This window comes from Pleuronectes platessa, chromosome 10 (assembly GCF_947347685.1).
Source record: "Pleuronectes platessa chromosome 10, fPlePla1.1, whole genome shotgun sequence".
Taxonomy (NCBI): Eukaryota; Metazoa; Chordata; class Actinopteri; order Pleuronectiformes; family Pleuronectidae; genus Pleuronectes; species Pleuronectes platessa.
The window spans coordinates 75942-96997 of NC_070635.1; the positions used below are offsets into that span (position 1 = coordinate 75942).

General features: G+C 45.4%; 1 protein-coding gene across 4 annotated transcripts; it reads left to right on the forward strand.

The window, feature by feature from the left end:
* The first annotated feature begins 145 nt into the window (after positions 1-145).
* adam15 (ADAM metallopeptidase domain 15) lies at positions 146-20403 on the forward strand. 4 transcript variants are annotated; one of them, XM_053432888.1, is made up of 24 exons: positions 146-270; positions 1976-2067; positions 3978-4054; positions 4341-4419; positions 4523-4599; positions 5775-6042; positions 6168-6233; positions 6604-6675; positions 6754-6923; positions 7004-7088; positions 7184-7332; positions 7421-7598; positions 10983-11075; positions 11155-11350; positions 13268-13376; positions 13463-13658; positions 13924-14001; positions 14093-14204; positions 14289-14442; positions 15068-15121; positions 15565-15667; positions 16515-16583; positions 18696-18856; positions 18987-20403. In XM_053432888.1, the coding sequence occupies exons 1-24, from the start codon at positions 150-152 to the stop codon at positions 19051-19053; spliced, it is 2826 nt and encodes a 941-aa protein (XP_053288863.1). In that variant the 5' UTR covers positions 146-149; the 3' UTR covers positions 19054-20403. The 4 variants fall into 4 exon arrangements, with proteins under 4 accessions (XP_053288863.1, XP_053288865.1, XP_053288864.1 ...); XM_053432890.1 differs by lacking the exon at positions 16515-16583; XM_053432889.1 differs by lacking the exon at positions 15068-15121.
* The last annotated feature ends 653 nt before the right edge of the window (positions 20404-21056 follow it).

A 21056-nucleotide genomic window follows, 5' to 3' on the forward strand; every position in this document is an offset into this window, starting at 1 on the left:
CTCCTCCCTGCGGGTCACCGGGAGGGGAACACCATGGAGTTTCGGTGGAGCCTCGCCCCGTGCCGGGACACGGTGAGGTAACGCGAGCCGCCCTCACAGAGCCTCGTCCCGGCAGAGACCTGTTGCAGCTTCCCGCTGACGCAGAGACGATGAGCGGAGCCGCCGCGACCTTTCTGCTGCTGCTGCTCAGCGGCCGAGCTGCCCTCACGGTCGGCCGGTCCCTGAACGCACCGCGGGACGGTAACGACGGTCTGACCGCGACCGTCACAGGTACGTTACCGGATACCGGGATAAGTACTGCGCTGCAAAAGTATTTTTTAATCAACTACTTTACTGAGGCTGAACAATTCGTGTGTACACAGACAGAGAGATACAAATATCTTTTTACTGATCCCTGGAGGGAAATTCAAATGTCATATTATATATATTGAATAATATATATAAATACAAACAATAAAATACGAGGTAAAAAAACACATAAAAGGAAAGAAGATACACAAGCAAACTAAAGATACGACTAAGAGATGAAATAAATAAGGTTGCAAGGAGGTCGTGATACTGGTTTTATAAGAATAATGCTGGAAACATCCTGAAATTATAACATTTTGTTTAAAATAATTATTATAATACAATTATAATGGCACAGCAAACTATTATTATATTAATTGCAGTAATAATACAGTAGCAATAGTGAAGTATTAACCCAGATATAGATAAACATAGATGGACTATATTGATCCCAATTTGGGAAATTGTGTTACAGCAGTATGTCGAGGGCAATTTCACGAAGAGCAAAGACAAAGGCTAAATACAACAGACAATCCGCTGTCTGTCCACTAGGTGGGGAGAGGGTGCTCGTGGCTGTCCATGATGGATAACAGGTAGGGTTAGGGTTAGTGTTCAAAGCCCTGCTTTCCACCACCACTTCAGAAGAGTCCGGTTTGCAGCCAACGACGAAGCCAGCTCCTTAATCAGCTCCTTAAGTCTGTTGGTGTCACTGGTGTCCCGACCTTCCATGTTGTGAACCTGTGGACTCAACTAACGGAGAGAATATAAAGATGATCAGAGTTCAATTAAGTTCTGTTACTGTCGTAATTTGACTTTATGAAATACTGTTATCATGACACCGGAGCCTGATTCTAACTGAACTGTTGAACTGTCCTCCTGTAATCAGATTAATCTGCAGGGGGATAGATGTCAGGTGGGACTAGAACATTGACTGTGTGTGTGTGTGTGTGTGTGTGTGTGTGTGCTTGTCTAATCTCTTGTTATCCTGCTGCACTGAATCCGAACAGCGACACAGAAACAAGCTCACCTTATTTAATTGATTGTTATATTTTCCAGACTACATAACAGCGATATGTCTGAAATGATTCTGTGATTTGTTGATTTAAGACTCATGACCTTTGCTCTTTTTGTGACCTCTGAACATTGTCTGATCTCTGTCTACAGCTGCTGTCACAGAGCCTGTGCGTCACATTTTAATTACATTACATGTCATTTAGCTGTCGCTTTTGTCCAAAGCGACTTACATTTTTTTTAGAACACTCAGCATTTATGAGGGGCCACTTTAGGGGTTCAGTATCTTGCCAAGGACACTTAGGCATGCAGATGGGAAAGAGTGGGATTCGAACTGGCAACCTTCTTGTTGTAGAACACCCGCTCTATCCCCTAGGCCACACTCTCTCTCTCTCTCTAATCATGTGCCTTTAATTAATTCTTGTCACTTTGTGTGAAGATAAATAAAACAATGGCCGCCATCCGTCCGCTTATGATGTCACAGCGTAAACACAGCGGACAGGAAGATGAGAGAGCTGATGGCTAACCCTTGACCTCTCCTCCCTTCCCATCCACAGACATAGAGGAGGCGGGTTTATGACCTGTACTGCAGCCAGCCACCAGGGAGCGATTGAGACACCTTGGCATAATTTGGAGTTGTTATGTCGTCCATCTTTATTTATGTCTGTGTCCCCAGGTGCGGACAGAGGGTGGCGCCCCCTGCTGGAGAAGACTCGTCCCTTTGTACTGATGGACGGACAGAGACGGAGCCTCGCTGAAGCGTTACAGGTCAGAGAAAAAATCATTACTTACTGCTACTGACGCTCCCCTACAAATTTACTAGTATATAACTGGTTAATCAATAATTAATTAACTCAAACTTTTATTTTATGAACATTTATTTATTTATATATATGTATTATATATTTGCTTGAATTTGTGTTTTATTTTTTATTGTAGTTATTTATAATAAGGATCATGCTCAACTGGAAAATATTTTAAAAGGCTGATTCCATCTTAGGAATCATTCAGTTTTTCTATATAAATATCCTATATCCTTTACATATATAGGAAGACAATACCATCCCCCAAAGGAGGGTGATTTATATATATATAATTATACATTACATTTTAAAGATGTATTACCCACTCGGTGGAGCCTTCCTTGCTCGGGGGTGGAAGGACACAATGGTCGGCTGGACTCACAGGAGCATTTCAAGTGGAACAGTCTGTTCGCGCCAGTGTGACGCAATCGGTCTACAAATACAGATTCTGTTCATCAATACTAAAACACAACCCAAACAAAAATGAGACCACCTGCCTATAAAAAAGTCTCTGATTTAGAGGCTGGAATATGTTGCCAGGTGTAACCAGAGCAACAGTGATGCATTTTATAACTACTACGTAGGTGAGGGATTAGATTAGATTAGATTAGGTGACAGAACGTTATGTCGTCTGGAGGAGAAAGAAGAATCACTCTCTTCGTATTCTTACGACACCCTCGTTCATTTCCTCCTGCTTCAGTCCGACAAGAGGGAAGTTGGAGCGCTGACAGTTTTCTCCAGGAGGGAACTTCCTGCTGAAACCCTGAGATCTGACCACAGGATGAAGAGGGGGAGGGTTATTAGGGGATGGACACTTCCTGAGCAGTTGACAGAAGCTCTGAGATCATTTCTTGCAGAAATCCTCATGACCCACCGTTGTGAGAGGAAACGAGTAGGTAGAAAGAATAAGGTAAAGGGGCTGGCCACCTGGGAAGAAGGAGAAGAAGAGGGAAATGGAGTTCCTCACATTTGAACCAGATGAATGTTCAGACTCGCGTTCCCTCGCTGAGGTTAACGCCCGATGTCGTTATGTTAATTCAAAGTGACAGATAGACTGCCCTGCCCACAACTCTACATCTGGTCGGCAGCTCTCAGCCCCGCCCACTATTTCTACTGCTCTGCTGTCATCTGGAGATTGGGCGAGAGACATGACCTCACCAGAGAGAGAGAGAGAGAGAGAGAGAGAGAGAGAGAGAGAGAGAGAGAGAGAGAGAGAGAGAGAGAGAGAGAGAGAGAGAGAGAGAGAGACTAGCTGCTCCGCCCTCCGTCAATGATCAACTCATCAATGAAGAAAGTGTGCGGAGCCCTTTGATGTTTTATGCTGAAATACTTCTTGAAGCTTTACCAAGGAGGAAATCAGAATTCATCAACACAACTGTGCATGATGTCCTCTCATATTCTCAAGTCTGCTTTCCTGCAGTCACACTTACGCAGTCTCAAATCTGTGGTGTCTATGGAGTGAAGCCTTTGACCTTCGCTAAGCTCTCTTACTTCCCCATACATGACAGCCAGCTGCACTATGTCTCAGAGAGAGGACAGGAGACAGTCTTTGAAAACTCCATAACACTCAACACACGCATGCACAGAGACTTCCAGCTGATCTGAGAGGAGAAAGCGAGGAGGTGTCAAACAGGAAGTGACTCTTTAACAGGCAGGAAACCACACTGATTGGTTAACGGATGTCTACAGACACGCCCACTAAAACATTATAAAAACAATGGTAATAAAATGTATGCTTCGATTTAGAGTAACTTTTTTATATGGCTCTGTGAACTGTTTATCTTTGCAACACACTGAACGGCCAACACCTTGTGTGTTCTTCACCATCTCTGTTTGTCTCTGGACGTTTTTCACCGTTCTCCTCTTGTGTTTCAGTATGGTCACCCCAACAGGCTGCAGTGTGGACTGGAGGTGGGAGGACAACTCTTCCTGTTGGACCTGGAGAAGAACCAGTGAGTCTGAAAATGCAGAGGTCTTTGTCATCTGTACAGTTTGAAAACAATCAGTCCCTTCCTTTTAATCAATCTGCACCAAATCCCAAACTGTCAGAAATATGAGTCTGATTTTCATCAGTGAAAATGTTAAAGAAAATAGATCCTGGATCCAGATTCACACCAACATTTAGTGAGTTCTCTTTTCACATATGTTCTGATTAGAAATCTGCTCTCTAGTTGTCGTGTTTTTGTGAAACACCTCTGTGTTAAAGTTAATAAATAGCTGAGATTTGTGTCTTTGCAGCGACCTGCTGCCTAAACCACCCAACGTCTTCTACTATTTGCCCAACGGAACCGGCGTGTCTGTGACAGCCAACCCTGTGGTGAGTCAGTGAAGGCACCACCTTCTGTCTTTGTGTGTGTGTGTGTGTGTGTGTGTGTTTGTGATGTTTTCCAGCTGTGTGACACGTATCATGTCGTCCACAGACTCACTGTTATTACCAAGGCAGTGTCAGGGGATTCCCTCAGTCCAGAGTGGCTCTGAGCACCTGCTCCGGACTCAGGTCAGTCACTGTTTTTCATCAAGTGTTGATGTCGGAATCAGTTCAACATGTTGGCTGAGCTGATGCCTTATTATCACAAACTGCAGCTATAGTAACTGCATCGGACTCCATTGGTTTTTTTCCGGATTAAATCAGAAAAATGAATCCCGAGCCGAATTAACACAAATATCAGCTTTTCCTTTGTGTCTGGCTGGATTCCTGGTTTCTGTTGGACACACAATTCATCACAGCAGCTGTGAGCACATGAAACGCTTGTGTCCTTGTGCACGAATGGGTTTGAGAATGCAGCTTTGAACGTCAGAACCAGTTCAGTGAGTCCAAAACGTCTTTTAACACGAGAGAAAAACATTTTCTTCTGCAACAACAATGAAAGAAAATAAATCTGTTTCAATCGGATTTGTCCTGGATTTAATGAGTTTCACCTCTTTGTGTTTCTCGGCCTTCTCAGCCCAAAATGTGAGTGACGTCACGTTTCTCTTCAGGTTAAACTGATCTGGATAAATGTGTGCGACCTCTGCCCTCTGTAGCAGGATTAGTGGGGTTTACCCAGCAGCTCACGTGAAGAGACCTGATCCAGTTTTGGGTTTTCAGGGTCGAGCTCCAGAGATTCAGAGACACAAACCACTGTGTCCTGGATTTTAAAAATGAAGAGAAACTATTTCATCACATCTAAAGCTGCTCACACTCTGAACTTCTTAGAAATGTTCTTGTTGAATTCCCACTCAAACTGAATGAGTAAAAAACAACTCACCATTTATGTTCTCACACTGTTCGTACCCATAGGCTCCTCTGGACCCATCTGGTTATTATCACAGGAGAAGTGGACGTTTATTCTCTTTCATTATGTCATTAGAAATGTTTGTTCACCATGAGTTTACGTTTCTCTCTGTTTGTGATATGAGGCGAATATAAAGATGATCAACTACTGTTAATAAAGATGGACGACGTGTCTCCACTTCCTCCAGAAATGAAACTAAAGTATCTTCGGATACAAACTCTGCCATCTTACGCTGGTAGTGGTGTGGACACATCACATTGCTCCTGTGCACTGCATGAGGAATTCATCCTATAAAACGAGTCACCTCAGGAATTGTCGAGTTTTCTCAGCTTTAGTTTGAACAGTTTTATCAGCTGTGCAGCATAAAACTGAACACATCACCTGATTCCTCCTGCAGAGGCGTCATCGCCATCAACTCCACGCTGAGCTTCGAGCTGCAGCCCCAGGAGGACGACCACCAACACCCCGACCAGCAGGGGCAGGAGGAGTGGGGAGGAGGGGAGAGTGGAGAAGATGGCAGTGAAGGAAGTGGAGGTCGAGAAGGAGGTGAAGAAGGAGTCCATTTATTGTTCTCCACTAGTCCCCTGGAGGGCGATGTTGCTGGAGGCTGCGTGGTGTCACACACTGCTCTCCCCCCGATCCACAGCTTCACTCACACACACAGGGTGAGATAGACACCCCGCTAAAAAATTATAAAAAAATTAGGCTGCATTTCACTGAGAAACAGCCAATCACAGAGCTCCACGTGCTGCTGCTGAAGCTTGTTCTATCTTCTTTCCTCTGTCTGCAGAAAAAGAGAGACATCTTGACAGAGACGAAATACATCGAGCTTGTGCTGGTGGCTGATCACCAGGAGGTCAGTGTGATGTGTTTGTGATTGTTCAAACTCACTGAACTTTAGGCAACACAAAGACATAATGAAAGAGAGAGAAGAGGAAATCTATATGACTAAAATTACAAAATGAGCTTCCTGAAAACATCGGTAAACACGTGACACATGACGTTGAACCCATGCACTTCATCATGTAGCTTCAGTTTAGAGATGAATGTATGACAATAATCTGAAGTTTTACTGTAAACAAATCTGAATTAATCACAGTAAAAATACAAAATGAAAATAAGACAATCAGTTTACCTGCAGTAACATCTTTTCAACACTGAGTGGCAGCAGTGATGGTAGATCACTGTGTTTAAATACTGATGCATCATCTCTCATCTGCTCTCAGTTCATGAATTATCAGAAGAACAACAACACCATCATCTACCGCATGCTGGACGTGGCCAACCAGGTGGACTGGGTAAGACTTCTGATCTTTGACCTCTGACCTGCTCATCACTGAACCAGCAGAAACCAGACGCCCTCTCTTCTCCTGCAGTTCTACCGTCCTCTGAACGTGCGGGTGGCTTTGACCGGTCTGGAGATCTGGAGCGACCGAGACAAGATCCAGGTGGAGAAGAGTCCCACGGTCACACTCAACAACTTCCTGGAGTGGAGAACCAGAGAGCTGCTGCCACGCCTTCGCCATGACAACGCCCAGCTTGTCATGTATGACCGGAACAGTCACCAAAATAAAAGCATCAGTCCTGTCGTAATCATCACAAGTAACGCTTGGTTTCATTGTGCAGGGGCGGGTCATTTGACGGCACCACAGTGGGGATGGCGTCCCAGGCGTCCATGTGCTCCAGAGACCGGTCGGGTGGAGTTAACGTGGTGAGTGTCCGCCGGTCACCATCAGCAGGTCAGAGGTCAAAGATCAGACTAATCCTTCAGCGTCCAATGAAAAGCTTTTCTCTGATCTGCCTCAGGATCACCTGGTCAGCGTGCTGGGCGTGGCCTCTACTGTGGCGCATGAGCTTGGTCACAATTTGGGGATGAGCCACGACACGGCCGAGCGCCGCTGCTCCTGCCAGAATGAGCCGCGTCTGGGAGGATGCATCATGGAGCCGTCCACCGGGTCAGCACCAGATATCTGAACGGGCTCCACGCGGGTTTGGCAGCGGCCGTCTCCCACTCTCTGAACTTGTCATGCGTGTAACCTTCAGGTTCCTGCCAGGTCAGCAGTTCAGCAGCTGCAGCGCCGCAGACCTGTCCGTCAGCCTGCTGCACGGGGGGGGGATGTGTCTCTTCAACGTCCCACAGCCCGACCTCCTGCTGGGAGGACCTCGCTGTGGAAACCTGTACCTGGAGCGAGGAGAGGAGTGTGACTGTGGCCTGCTGGAGGTGCCTGTCTGTCTGCTCACCTGTCTGCCTGACTCACCTGTGTGTCTGACTCACCTGTCTGTCTGCTCACCTGTCTGCTTGACTCACCTGTCTGTCTGCTCACCTGTCTGTCTGACTCACTTGTCTGCTCGACTGACCTGTCTGTCTCACTGACCTGTCTGTCTGCTCACCTGTCTGTCTGACTCACTTATCTGTTCGACTGACCTGTCTGTCTGCTCACCTGTCTGCCTGACTCACCTGTCTGTCTGCTCACCTGTATGTCTGACTCACTTATCTGTTCGACTGACCTGTCTGTCTGCTCACCTGTCGGTCTGCTCACCTGTCTGTCTGACTCACTTGTCTGTTCGACTCACCTGTCTGTCTGACTCACCTGTCTGCTTGACTCACCTGTCTGCCTGCTCACCTGTCTCTCTCACTCACCTGTCTGTCTGACTCACTTGTCTGCCTGACTCACCTGTGTGTCTGACTCACCTGTCTGTCTGCTCACCTGTGTGTCTGACTCACTTATCTGTTCGACTGACCTGTCTGTCTCACTGACCTGTCTGCCTGACTCACCTGTCTGTCTGCTCACCTGTCTGTCTGACTCACTTGTCTGTCTGCTCACCTGTCTGCTTGACTCACCTGTCTGCCTGCTCACCTGTCTCTCTCACTCACCTGTCTGTTTGACTCACCTGTCTGCCTGACTCACCTGTCTGTTCGACTCACCTGTCTGTCTGCTCACCTGTGTGTCTGACTCACCTGTCTGTCTGACTCACCTGTCTGCTTGACTCACCTGTCTGCCTGCTCACCTGTCTCTCTCACTCACCTGTCTGTCTGACTCACTTGTCTGCCTGACTCACCTGTGTGTCTGACTCACTTATCTGTTCGACTGACCTGTCTGTCTCACTGACCTGTCTGCCTGACTCACCTGTCTGTCTGCTCACCTGTCTGTCTGACTCACTTGTCTGTTCGACTCACCTGTCTGTCTGCTCTCCTGTCTGCTTGACTCACCTGTCTGTCTGCTCACCTTTATGTCTGCTCACCTGTCTCTCTCACTGACCTGTGTCTGCTCACCTGTCTGTCTGACTCACTTGTCAGTTCGACTCACCTGTCTGTCTGACTCACCTGTCTGCCTGCTCACTTGTCTGTCTGACTCACCTGTCTGTTCAACTCACCTGTCTCTCTGACTCACTTGTCTGTCTGACTCACCTGTCTGCTCGACTCACCTGTCTGTCTGCTCACCTGTCTGTCTGACTCACTTGTCTGTTCGACTCACCTGTCTCTCTGACTCACTTGTCTGTCTGCTCACCTGTCTCTCTCACTCACCTGTCTGTCTGACTCACCTGTCTGTCTGACTCACATGTCTCTCTGACTCACTTGTCTGTCTGACTCACCTGTCTGTTCAACTCACCTGTCTCTCTGACTCACTTGTCGGTCTGACTCACCTGTCTGCTCGACTCACCTGTCTGTCTGACTCACCTGTCTGTCTGACTCACCTGTCTGTCTGCTCACATGTCTCTCTCACTCACCTGTCTGTCTGACTCACCTGTCTGTCTGACTCACATGTCTCTCTGACTCACTTGTCTGCCTGACTCACCTGTCTGTTCGACTCACCTGTCTGTTTGCTCACCTGTCTCTCTCACCCACCTGTCTGTCTGCTCACCTGTCTCTCTCACCCACCCGTCTGTCTGCTCACCTGTCTCTCTCACCCACCTGTCTGTCTGCTCACCTGTCTCTCTCACTCACCTGTCTGTCTGACTCAACTGTCTGCCTGCTCACCTGTCTCTCTCACTCACCTGTCTGCCTGCTCACCTGTCTCTCTCACCCACCTGTCTGTCTGCTCACCTGTCTCTCTCACTCACCTGTCTGTCTGACTCACCTCTCTGCCTGCTCACCTGTCTCTCTGACTCACCTGTCTCTCTGACTCACTTGTCTGCCTGACTCACCTGTCTGTTCGACTCACCTGTCTGTCTGCTCACCTGTCTCTCTGACTCACTTGTCTGCCTGACTCACCTGTCTGTCTGCTCACCTGTCTCTCTGACTCACTTGTCTGCCTGACTCACCTGTCTGTTCGACTCACCTGTCTGTTTGCTCACCTGTCTCTCTCACCCACTTGTCTGCCTGACTCACCTGTCTGTCTGCTCACCTGTCTCTCTCACTCACCTGTCTGCCTGCTCACCTATCTCTCTCACTCACCTGTCTGCCTGCTCACCTGTCTCTCTGACTCACTTGTCGGCCTGCTCACCAGTCACTCTCACTCACCTGTCTGTCTGCTCACCTGTCTGCTTGACTCACCCGTCTCTCTGACTCACCTGTCTGTCTGCTCACCTGTGTGTCTGACTCACCTGTCTGTCTGCTCACCTGTATGTCTGCTCACCTGTCTGTCTGCTCACCTGTCTCTCTCAGTGACCTGTGTCTGCTCACCTGTTTGTCTGACTCACTTGTCTGTTCGACTAACCTGTCTGTCTGACTCACCTGTCTGCCTGCTCACCTGTCTGTCTGACTCACTTGTCTGTCTGACTCACCTGTTTGTTCAACTCACCTGTCTCTCTGACTCACTTGTCTGTCTGCTCACCTGTCTCTCTCACTCACCTGTCTGTCTGACTCACCTGTCTGCTCGACTCACCTGTCTGTCTGCTCACCTGTCTGTCTGACTCACTTGTCTGTTCGACTCACCTGTCTGTCCGACTCACTTGTCTGCCTGCTCACCTGTCTCTCTCACTCACCTGTCTGTCTGACTCACCTCTCTGCCTGCTCACCTGTCTCTCTGACTCACCTGTCTCTCTGACTCACTTGTCTGCCTGACTCACCTGTCTGTTCGACTCACCTGTCTGTCTGCTCACCTGTCTCTCTGACTCACTTGCCTGCCTGACTCACCTGTCTGTTCGACTCACATGTCTGTCTGCTCACCTGTCTCTCTCACTCACCTGTCTGCCTGCTCACCTGTCTCTCTCACTCACCTGTCTGTCTGCTCACCTGTCTCTCTCACTCACCTGTCTCTCTGACTCACTTGTCTGCCTGACTCACCTGTCTGTTCGACTCACCTGTCTGTCTGCTCACCTGTCTCTCTGACTCACTTGTCTGCTTGACTCACCTGTCTGTCTGCTCACCTGTCTCTCTCACTCACCTGTCTGCCTGCTCACCTATCTCTCTCACTCACTTGTCGGCCTGCTCACCTGTCACTCTCACTCACCTGTCTGTCTGCTCACCTGTCTGCTTGACTCACCCGTCTCTCTGACTCACCTGTCTGTCTGCTCACCTGTCTCTCTGACCCACCCGTCTCTCTGACTCACCTGTCTGTCTGCTCACCTGTCTGCTTGACTCACCTGTCTGTCTGCTCACCTGTCTCTCTGACTCACCTGTCTGTCTGACTGTCCCTGTTGATGCTATGTTCTGATTGGTCAGGAGTGTGATGACCCTTGCTGTAACGCATCCACGTGTCAGCTGCTTCCTGGAGCTCAGTGTTCTTCTGATGGAATCTGTTGTCACAACTGTAAAGTAAGATTCGACCACTCGCTCACAGGCGCCATCTTTGTCGCTCACATCAGTACTTGACTCTTAGCCCCTCCCTCTTAAGCTGCGAGCAGCGGGCTCGGTGTGTCGGGAGCCGATTGGAGAATGTGACCTCCCTGAGTTCTGCACCGGCTCCTCCCCCCACTGTCCACCCAATGTCTTCCTGCAGAACGGAGAGCTCTGTGAGGATGGCGCCTCCTACTGCCACGGAGGCGTTTGTGCCAGCATGAACACCCAGTGTCAGACGCTGTGGGGACCCAGTAAGAAACTGGTTTACTTTTTTTAGACAAAGCCAGTTTATAGTGTCCTAACCCCTAACCCTGTTCAAAACCAGTCTGTACCCAAATCTGTTCGCAGTTTAAACTAGTTCATACTGATCCCACATTGGTTTATAGATGTTTAGAGTGATCCAGTTTGTTTACAGTGATGTTAAACCAGTTTATTCTGGTCCAGTTTGTTTACAGTGATGTTAAACCAGTTTATTCTGGTCCAGTTAGTTTACAGTGATGTTAAACCAGTTAGTTTACAGTGATGTTAAACCAGTTTATTCTGGTCCAGTTTGTTTACAGTGATGTTAAACCAGTTTAGACTGGTCCAGTTAGTTTACAGTGATGTTAAACCAGTTTATTCTGGTCCAGTTTGTTTACAGTGATGTTAAACCAGTTAAGACTGGTCCAGTTAGTTTACAGTGATGTTAAACCAGTTTATTCTGGTCCAGTTTGTTTACAGTGATGTTAAACCAGTTAAGACTGGTCCAGTTAGTTTACAGTGATGTTAAACCAGTTTATTCTGGTCCAGTTTGTTTACAGTGATGTTAAACCAGTTTATTCTGGTCCAGTTAGTTTACAGTGATGTTAAACCAGTTTGTTTACAGTGATGTTAAACCAGTTTATTCTGGTCCAGTTAGTGTACAGTGATGTTAAACCAGTTAGTTTACAGTGATGTTAAACCAGTTTATTCTGGTCCAGTTTGTTTACAGTGATGTTAAACCAGTTTAGACTGGTCCAGTTAGTTTACAGTGATGTTAAACCAGTTTATTCTGGTCCAGTTTGTTTACAGTGATGTTAAACCAGTTTAGACTGGTCCAGTTAGTTTACAGTGATGTTAAACCAGTTTAGACTGGTCCAGTTAGTTTACAGTGATGTTAAACCAGTTTAGACTGGTCCAGTTAGTTTACAGTGATGTTAAACCAGTTTAGACTGGTCCAGTTAGTTTACAGTGATGTTAAACCAGTTTAGACTGGTCCAGTTTGTTTACAGTGATGTTAAACCAGTTTATTCTGGTCCAGTTTGTTTACTGTGATGTTAAACCAGTTTAGACTGGTCCAGTTAGTTTACAGTGATGTTAAACCAGTTTAGACTGGTCCAGTTAGTTTACAGTGATGTTAAACCAGTTTATTCTGGTCCAGTTAGTTTACAGTGATGTTAAACCAGTTTAGACTGGTCCAGTTAGTTTACAGTGATGTTAAACTAGTTTATTCTGGTCCAGTTTGTTTACAGTGATGTTAAACCAGTTTAGACTGGTCCAGTTAGTTTACAGTGATGTTAAACCAGTTTATTCTGGTCCAGTTAGTTTACAGTGATGTTAAACCAGTTTATTCTGGTCCAGTTAGTTTACAGTGATGTTAAACCAGTTTAGACTGGTCCAGTTAGTTTACAGTGATGTTAAACCAGTTTAGACTGGTCCAGTTAGTTTACAGTGATGTTAAACCAGTTTATTCTGGTCCAGTTAGTTTACAGTGATGTTAAACCAGTTTAGACTGGTCCAATTAGTTTACAGTGATATTAAACCAGTTTAGACTGGTCCAGTTTGTTTACAGTGATGTTAAACCAGTTTATTCTGGTCCAGTTTGTTTACAGTGATGTTAAACCAGTTTAGACTGGTCCAGTTAGTTTACAGTGATGTTAAACCAGTTTAGACTGGTCCAGTTAGTTTACAGTGATGTTAAACCAGTTTATTCTGGTCCAGTTAGTTTACAGTGATGTTAAACCAGTTTAGACTGGTCCAGTTAGTTTACAGTGATGTTAAACCAGTTTAGACTGGTCCAGTTTGTTTACAGTGATGTTAAACCAGTTTATTCTGGTCCAGTTTGTTTACAGTGATGTTAAACCAGTTTAGACTGGTCCAGTTAGTTTACAGTGATGTTAAACCAGGTTTTGTTGTGTGTCCGTCCTCAGACGCCACCAGTGCTCCGGCCGTCTGCTTCTCATCTGTCAATAAACAAGGAAACAAACATGGGAACTGTGGTCAGCTGAACAACAGATCCTACATCCCCTGTGGAAACTCGTGAGTGCACACAGCACACACTGTAAGCACACAAAGTTTTCAGAATCCTCGGAGTGTTCTGCAGTGACACGCCCCCTAATGTTCAGTGACGTTCACTGCGGACGGATTCAGTGTCAAGGCGGGAGAGAGCGCCCCCTGCTGGGCACCAACGCAGAGATCCTCACCACCACTGTCCGCTTCAATGTCAGTGACCTCATCTGCAGAGGAACTTTCTTCCACCTTGGAGATGACGTGTCCGACCCTGCCACTGTGGCCCAGGGCACCGCCTGCGGACCCGCAAAGGTCAGCCAGTGCTCCCAGCAGCTCTGGATGAGATAAGGCAGCAGGAAATAAAAAAGAGCGGTTCAGGTTTCACAAATTAAAGATTTTTCTCGGTAACGTAAAACAAAAACATATATTTTTGACACATTCTCTAACATCACGTGATGTGAAATGAGTGATAATTTAAGTAAGAGTCAGCAGAGATACACACAGTCACAATTATTTTTTAATATCACAAAATTTTGTCTAAGACATTCAAATGTGTCTATTGTTCTTTTTCTTTCAGGCCTGTTTGAACCAGAGGTGTCAGAACGTGTCCGTGTTCGGCGTTGACGACTGTCGCAGGAAATGTAACGGCCATGGGGTGAGTGAGGGACGACTCCACAGATTTGACACTTCACTCACCTGTAAAAAGAAAGTGGGTGAGTGTAACCTGCTGCATGTGTGTGTTTCAGGTGTGTAACAGTAATAGTAACTGTCACTGTGATGTGGGCTGGGCTCCTCCTGACTGCAGGCACTCCGGTCATGGCGGCAGCGTGGACAGCGGCCCGGCCTCAGCTGCAGCAGGTTAAAACACGGACCTTTAAACTGACAACCATGTTATCGCTGACTCAGTTAACCCTGCCCCTTTGTGTATTTGTGTGTGTTCAGCGTCGGACCCGGTCAGAGTCGCTCTGCTCGTTGTCTTCCTCTTCATCCTGCCAGTGCTCCTCCTCTTCCTCGCTCTTCGCTTCCCTCGTGTGCGTCGGAGTCTTCTCTGTGTCAGACCAAACAGCCCTTTTCGCAAAGCTCGACAACACAACCGGTAATACACACCAGTTTGTGTGTGAGTTAGAGGGAGGGAGAGAACATATTATTATTGTTACTGTGAATGTATTTCTAAATAAAATGATTAAATTATTTAAATGATTATTAATTATTTAAGGGATAGTTCGCTGAGAAATGAAAATTCACTCATCATCTCCTCATCACTATGATGGAGGGGGGTGAAGTGAACCTCTGGAGTTTCCGGGGTAAACAGTGTTGCAGCTGAATCCAATACGACTGAAGTAACTAGTGACCAAAGTTTCAGACCTAAAAATAACATGTCTCTATATCTGCTCCTGTGTTGTCAAGTGTCCACAACATTCATATTCAACTGGAAACGAGGTTGTTTACACCAAGTTTTGAGCCTGAATATCCGCTGTGATCCCCGCGGCTCCGGAGGAGGAGATCAGATGTAATTCAGACTAAAAACATGGTGTAAATGTTATGATCACATAAAGATTGTGTTTATATTTACTTGATAATCTGTCTGTATTCACTATTTTTTTAATAAGTCTAATGAAATCCATCTAGTTATAAAATAACAACTTTATTCCTGAGAAAAGAGACTTGCTCGATAACTCGTCTCTAAACTTGCCTGCGGTGTTTTCTTACCCACAATGCAGTGTTACTCACAGTGAGATGTGGGACTTGGAGTTTGACCATATCCACATCTCCAGGTAATTGAGTACGTGTCGGGTCCTGGTCTGTGGTCGACCCTGTCTTTACTGTCACCTCACTGGTACCCTTCATACCCTTCAGACCCCATCACACCACTTCAGGACTTAAAGCTGCAATGATCCACGTCTCACTGGGTTTTTTTCTCCTGGTTTAAAGTGATGCTACAGTTTCTTTCTGGACCAAAACAGCAGAGAGCATTCTGGTTTATAAAGTCCGGATATTTAACAGTTTTCAGGTGCAGCTTTAAGTGTTGTTGGACAGGATGGCTTAATTGGTATTTATTTAGCTTTCCTACAACTCTGTGATCCTTCAGAATTTGTAAACCCTCTTCCTAAAACCAGTCGATTAAAATTAAACTGTAACAACTGCAGGTTCATCTCAAGTGTCACGCCAGCTTCTGAGTGAAGCTATTAATAATTTCCAGACTGTTTTTGTTGTCCAGAACTAAGACGATGGAGCGAGTGGACGATGGCGATCAGGTCCAAGCGCTGAGATACCACCTGAACCCACAGGCTGACATCCCAATGACGCCCCCCCGCAAAGAGGTACCCAAAGCAACCTCACAAACGCCAACCCTGTCCCTGGATGAAGGAAGAACACATTTTATTGTGTTGGTGTGTGTGGGAGTCCACAAATATTTCTGGAGTTTCAGGGATAAACAGCATTGCAGCCAATTCCAACACAACTGAAGTAACTGGTGACCGATTTTTCAAATGTAAAACACAACAAAAAAATCACAACATGTCTCCGTTCTGCTCCTGTGATGTCATCAAGTGTCCGGAAGCCCTGATATTCATATTCAACTAGAAACAAGGTCAGTTACACCAGGTTGTGTAGCCTGGAGGTCGGTTGTTACCCTCCTGCCTGTAGTTCATGTTTGTGAGCGCACACACTGCACAAGCTCGCAGCGCTTTGCTCTCGCCCAGGGGTCACGTGACGACATCAGCGAGACATAGCTGTAACTGCAGCCATGCTACCGGAACTAGCGATGCTACCGGAACTAGCGATGCTACCGCCACCACGTGCGTACCCTTGTGTGACAGCTCGTGTGTGCGTACAAATGTGAACGTGGCTCTGAGGAGGATCACAGAGACTTTAAGGCTGAAAACTTGGTGTAAATGACCTGATGACACCACAGGAGCAGAATGGAGACATGCTGTGATTTTTCTGTTGTTTTTTTTACATTTGAAGAACCAGCTACTTTAGTTGTATTGGATTCTGCTCTAACGCTTATTACACCTGAAACTAAGAAGTGTTTTGTGGACTCAGAAAGACGTGAGATGTTTTTTTCTTTTCTTCCTGCTTATGATAACACACCTGCTTGTTTGACCTTTGATATCTGCTCTGCATGTTTTCAGCTGTCACTCTGCTTCCTGTTTTCTCTCCAATCAGGTTCATGACAGACCTGCTCCTCCCACTAAGCCTCTCCCCCCTGACCCCACCCTAAACTCCCTGCCGCAGGTAACCTCACCTGAACTCCCCTGCATGTGCGTTAACGTTAGCATGCTGCTCTTGCTAACGGGTCAGAGTGTGTGAGCAGTTTGTGTTGTTGTCGTCATATGAACAGTGGGAACAACATGTTTTACATAAAGAAAACTATTTTTAGGACGTTATGTTTTGAGGATGTTAAACACTTCATCACATAGAATAATCATCCTTAATAAACGCAAACGATCGAATAATTTACTTGATACGAAGCAAATGTGTTCAACCTGATTGGTCGACAGAAGTTCAAATGATCCGCGGCCGCTCGTGTTGGTCGGAGGTCGAGACAACTCTTCTTCTTCTACTGTTTAAACAGCAACCAGCAAATTGAGCCTATACGCAGTTGATGGTAGAAAAGAATGAGTAGCTTCTTTGTTATAGTCTTTGAAACTGAGGGGAAAGTAAAGGCACACACACACTGACTCTGCTGCTCTCTCTCTCCGCTTCAGTTACATCTGTAAACTTAGTCAATTAATGTAGAACTAGAAGAGATGGGGTTAAAGATAGAGACAGAGAGGAGCAGTAAATTACTGACGGAGCCACTAAATACAGTAGAAATGTAACTTCTCAAGATACGAAGTTGTATGTAAAGACTGATCCCAGTCTGTGGAGCTGGTGGAGTTGTGCACGGTTCCCTGGTGTCTGCCCCAGACCTGGTGGCCTGTGGCTGGGCTGCGTGTCCTCTCCCTCTGGCTCTGGAGCCGTCCATGGTGTCCCTAACCAGGGGGAATCTTTCCAATTAAACCATGTTGTTGGAAGGGAAATAATGATTTTCATTTATTTCAGCGTCTGTATCAACCACTGACTGTGTGAAGTCTATAGCAGTGAACCGGAGCAGAAAGACTTTAACACTTTATACTTTTATACATTTGTTTATTCATCGCAAATCATATCGTCATCACAACATTCAACATTATCGCATGTTTTCCTAATATCATGCAGCCCTTATGTATCGTGTGTCTGTGATGATCTTAATCGGTTGATTTTATGTTTACATTCATCACAGTGAAAAACGAAGGTTTATGAAAAAGCCTTGATATTAGAAAGTGGAGACCTTCACCGACACGTGCTTTCATTTGGGGCTTGTCCCGTCTGCTTGTTTGAAATGATGTGAAGTTTTTCATGTTTGTGTGTTTGGGTTTTTCTCCTTTGTTCTACTGCTTCCTTAAATCCTGGGATTCAGATGTTTTGTTTCATTCATAATTTTCACCTCCAGTCGTCTTTCTGTCGCTTCACTTTTCTCTTTCCTCCTTCTCACTAACCTGCAGCAGCTGCTGGGTCGACCAGCTCCACCCAACAAGCCACTCCCCCCTGACCCCGTCACACCTGGACAGGTAGACCCCCCATCCCACCGGCTGGCTCTTAGCATGTAGCTGCCATGTGTGTAGAGTGTAGAACGATCATGTTAACGTGTGGCTCTGACTGAAGTCATCACTGGGATTACTGGGACCTGGAGGCGAGATGTGGTTTGAGACGTGAGGCATTCGGGAACATCAGGATTATTTCAGAAACGTCGGAGTTGTTCTTTATTTTAAAATTAGATGTTTTAAGTTTTCACCTCAGACCGAGAGCAATAATCACTGATGAAAATAAACAATAATAAAAATAATTAATTGTAGAGTCTGGGGTTAAGTACGAATTTCCTGCAAATTTTTCACATTAAAAGTTCATGAGGGTTGTAATCTAACCCCAACCCTAACTCTAGAAGTACTTTGACTTTATTCTGTCGCAGCGAGAGTCTTTCGACCTTTAAAATCTTTTTGTCCTCCCTGCCTTCTCACCCACTGACTGCTGAAATAAACGTTGATGACTTCGCCGATCTGACCAACAATGTTTTCTGGACGTGATCTGGCTAAAAATGAAAAAAAGCCTTAACCGAGGTCACCGGTTCCACCTGGGTTCCCTCGCTGTGATTGGCTGAGCTGGATCATGTTTTTCATATTTCTATGGCACCAGAGAACGTACGATGCATTAGCTAAAATAAACCATCAATAAATAAGCTCGGTAGTTTCACATTTATAACGTCGCAGTTACAAAAAGATCCAAATCATTTTCTCTTTCCTGACGATGTACATTTTCTCTCTTCAGGTTCCTCTTCCACTCAAACCTATCGTGCCAAAGAAGCCCCGCCCCCTGGCGCCACCATCCCATCCCCACCTTCCCCCTCTCCCACCTCAACCCGCTGCCTGCACCTCCAACACCACAATCCGACCACACAGCACCGTCGCACCTACAGGGCTTTCCAAAAGGTACGCCTCTTTGAGCTGTCGGGTTAGGAGACGTCGGTTTTAACAGAAAAATTTACAAGTTACAATAGAAAAAAGAAAAAAAATGAACGTGAAGCGTAAACCTGAGAACTTCCTGTTTGTTTCTGTGCAGACGACCTCCTGCTCCTCCCACTCGACCCACCATCCCTCAGAAAGTCGAGTCCTCGTCGCTGCTTTGAGCTCGATGGTTGAGTCTCCTCCGGACCTGAGGATGACAAAGACAATGATGATGAAGACTTTTCCATCATCATCACTGGGTTTCTCATTTAAATCCTTCATGAACTCACGGAAACTGTCTGTACGTGTTAGTGCCTTGCTCAACAGCACCTCAGCAGTGGACACTCAGGAATCAATCTTGCGACCTTTGACCCCAGTGGGTGTGTCAGAGGTGTCCTGGTGTCAGAAAACAGCGTCCCCTGGAGGCTCAGGGGGCAATTGCCTTGCTTGAGGACACAGGAATCAAACCTGTGAGTAAAGTCTGATTTACATAGTAGTTAACAAACTGAGGTGCAGCGCCCTCTGCAGGATTATTTAATTAAGTTGAAATATTTTCAGAAAAAATGACGAGGAACAATATTTTCAGTAACTAGTACAATTTTAGACTTTATTCATAGAATCCATCAACCTGACAACATGTCACAACTGTGATTTTGGAATGTTTTACCTTTTTGATAAAATATTTCTCTTGTTTTATATTTCAATTATATCTAGACTTTTTATAAACTCGTGGCCACGATGCTTCGTCGTAGCGAAAGTCTTTTTTGTGCCCAAACCTCTTCTCACTCACTGACTGCTGGAATCAACTTTTACTGCCTTCGCCGATGTGACAGAGAACTTTCTGACCAACAATGTTTTCTGGACGTGATCTGGCTCTGAAGGAACTGAAGCCTTAACTGAAGTCACCGGTTCTAACTGGGTGTGGCTGAGCTGGATCATGTTTTTATTTTTCAAAAGAGAACGTACGCTGCATCAGCTGTTCGTGACGGCACGCTGAGGATGAGCAAGATGAGTTAAGTGTGGATGCAAAACGATGATTTTGAAAAAGGACGTGTGGATTTTTACTTCCTTCAAACTGTTTGAGACTTGAAACAAACACAAACTGATTTTGTTCTATAAAACAATGTTTTCAGTTTAGCTTCCATCAGAATCGATGACTCGTCAGTTTGTCTTTGTCCACACTCATGTTCCAGCTTCACTCTCTACATGTCAAACATCACGTCCTAACTTTATGTAAATATATTTTATATATTTTTATTTACACTATATTTAGTTTTATACACAAACCATTTGAAATTAAAAGAACATCGACATGTTATTAAATCAAAAGGCTGCAGAATGATCGATAAACTTAAGTTTAATTTCAATTTCTTTCTGTTTAACTTCAGTTTGACTTCAGTTAAGTTTTACTTGAGTTAACAAACAGACACACAGCAACTTGTACATTGTAGAATTTATCAAACCACTGCAGGACCGAATGTTTTCACCCAACGATCCTTAAATCATTCAGATAAAACAGTTTCTACATCATCTCTGCTGGTTTCTTGTTTTGTTTTGGTAACTGATGTATAGATGCACTTTATTGATCCCAAATTGTGAAATGATTGTGTTACAGCAGCATGTTAAGGGCATTGCAAATAGAGCGAAGAAGCAATAAAATAGATAGAAAGAATTTAAATAGCTCAAAATAGAATGCAATAAACATAAAAAGTACTAAAAACTATATATACTCCCAAAGTAAATGATTCACAATAAAGTACAAGAATACACAGTACTAACATATATGGAACCAAGAATAACCCTATAAACAGACTAAATACAAGAGACGAAGAACAAGTGACAAATTGTGGTCGGACAGTGAGTAAAATATGAATCTAACATATCCTCTGCAGCTCCGTTGGGATTCCAGGTCTAACACAGGTTTACTCAATCAGCTGGTCGGCTCAGTAAACAAGGCTCTGGCTCCTCTGCATGGCTGAGGGGTAGAGTGGTCGTCCTCCAACCTGAAGGTCGGCAGTTCGATCACCAGTCTGACCCATCTGCATGCCGAAGTGTCCTTGTCCTTGAACCCTGAATGCCCCCCCCCCCCATAGAATAACTAAGTGCTGCGAATAGATGCACTGTAAGAATGTGTTTGTGAATGTGTGAATGTAAACATGTACTGTGAAGAGCTTTAGGTCATCAA

Bases quoted from the DNA above. Each gene is read 5' to 3' on its own strand.
- adam15 (XM_053432888.1), top strand. From the start codon at position 150: ATGAGCGGAGCCGCCGCGACCTTTCTGCTGCTGCTGCTCAGCGGCCGA. The intron at 7,333-7,420 runs GTCAGCACCAGA...TGTAACCTTCAG, and splicing joins ATCATGGAGCCGTCCACCGG to GTTCCTGCCAGGTCAGCAGT. The intron at 11,076-11,154 runs GTAAGATTCGAC...CTCCCTCTTAAG, and splicing joins TCTGTTGTCACAACTGTAAA to CTGCGAGCAGCGGGCTCGGT.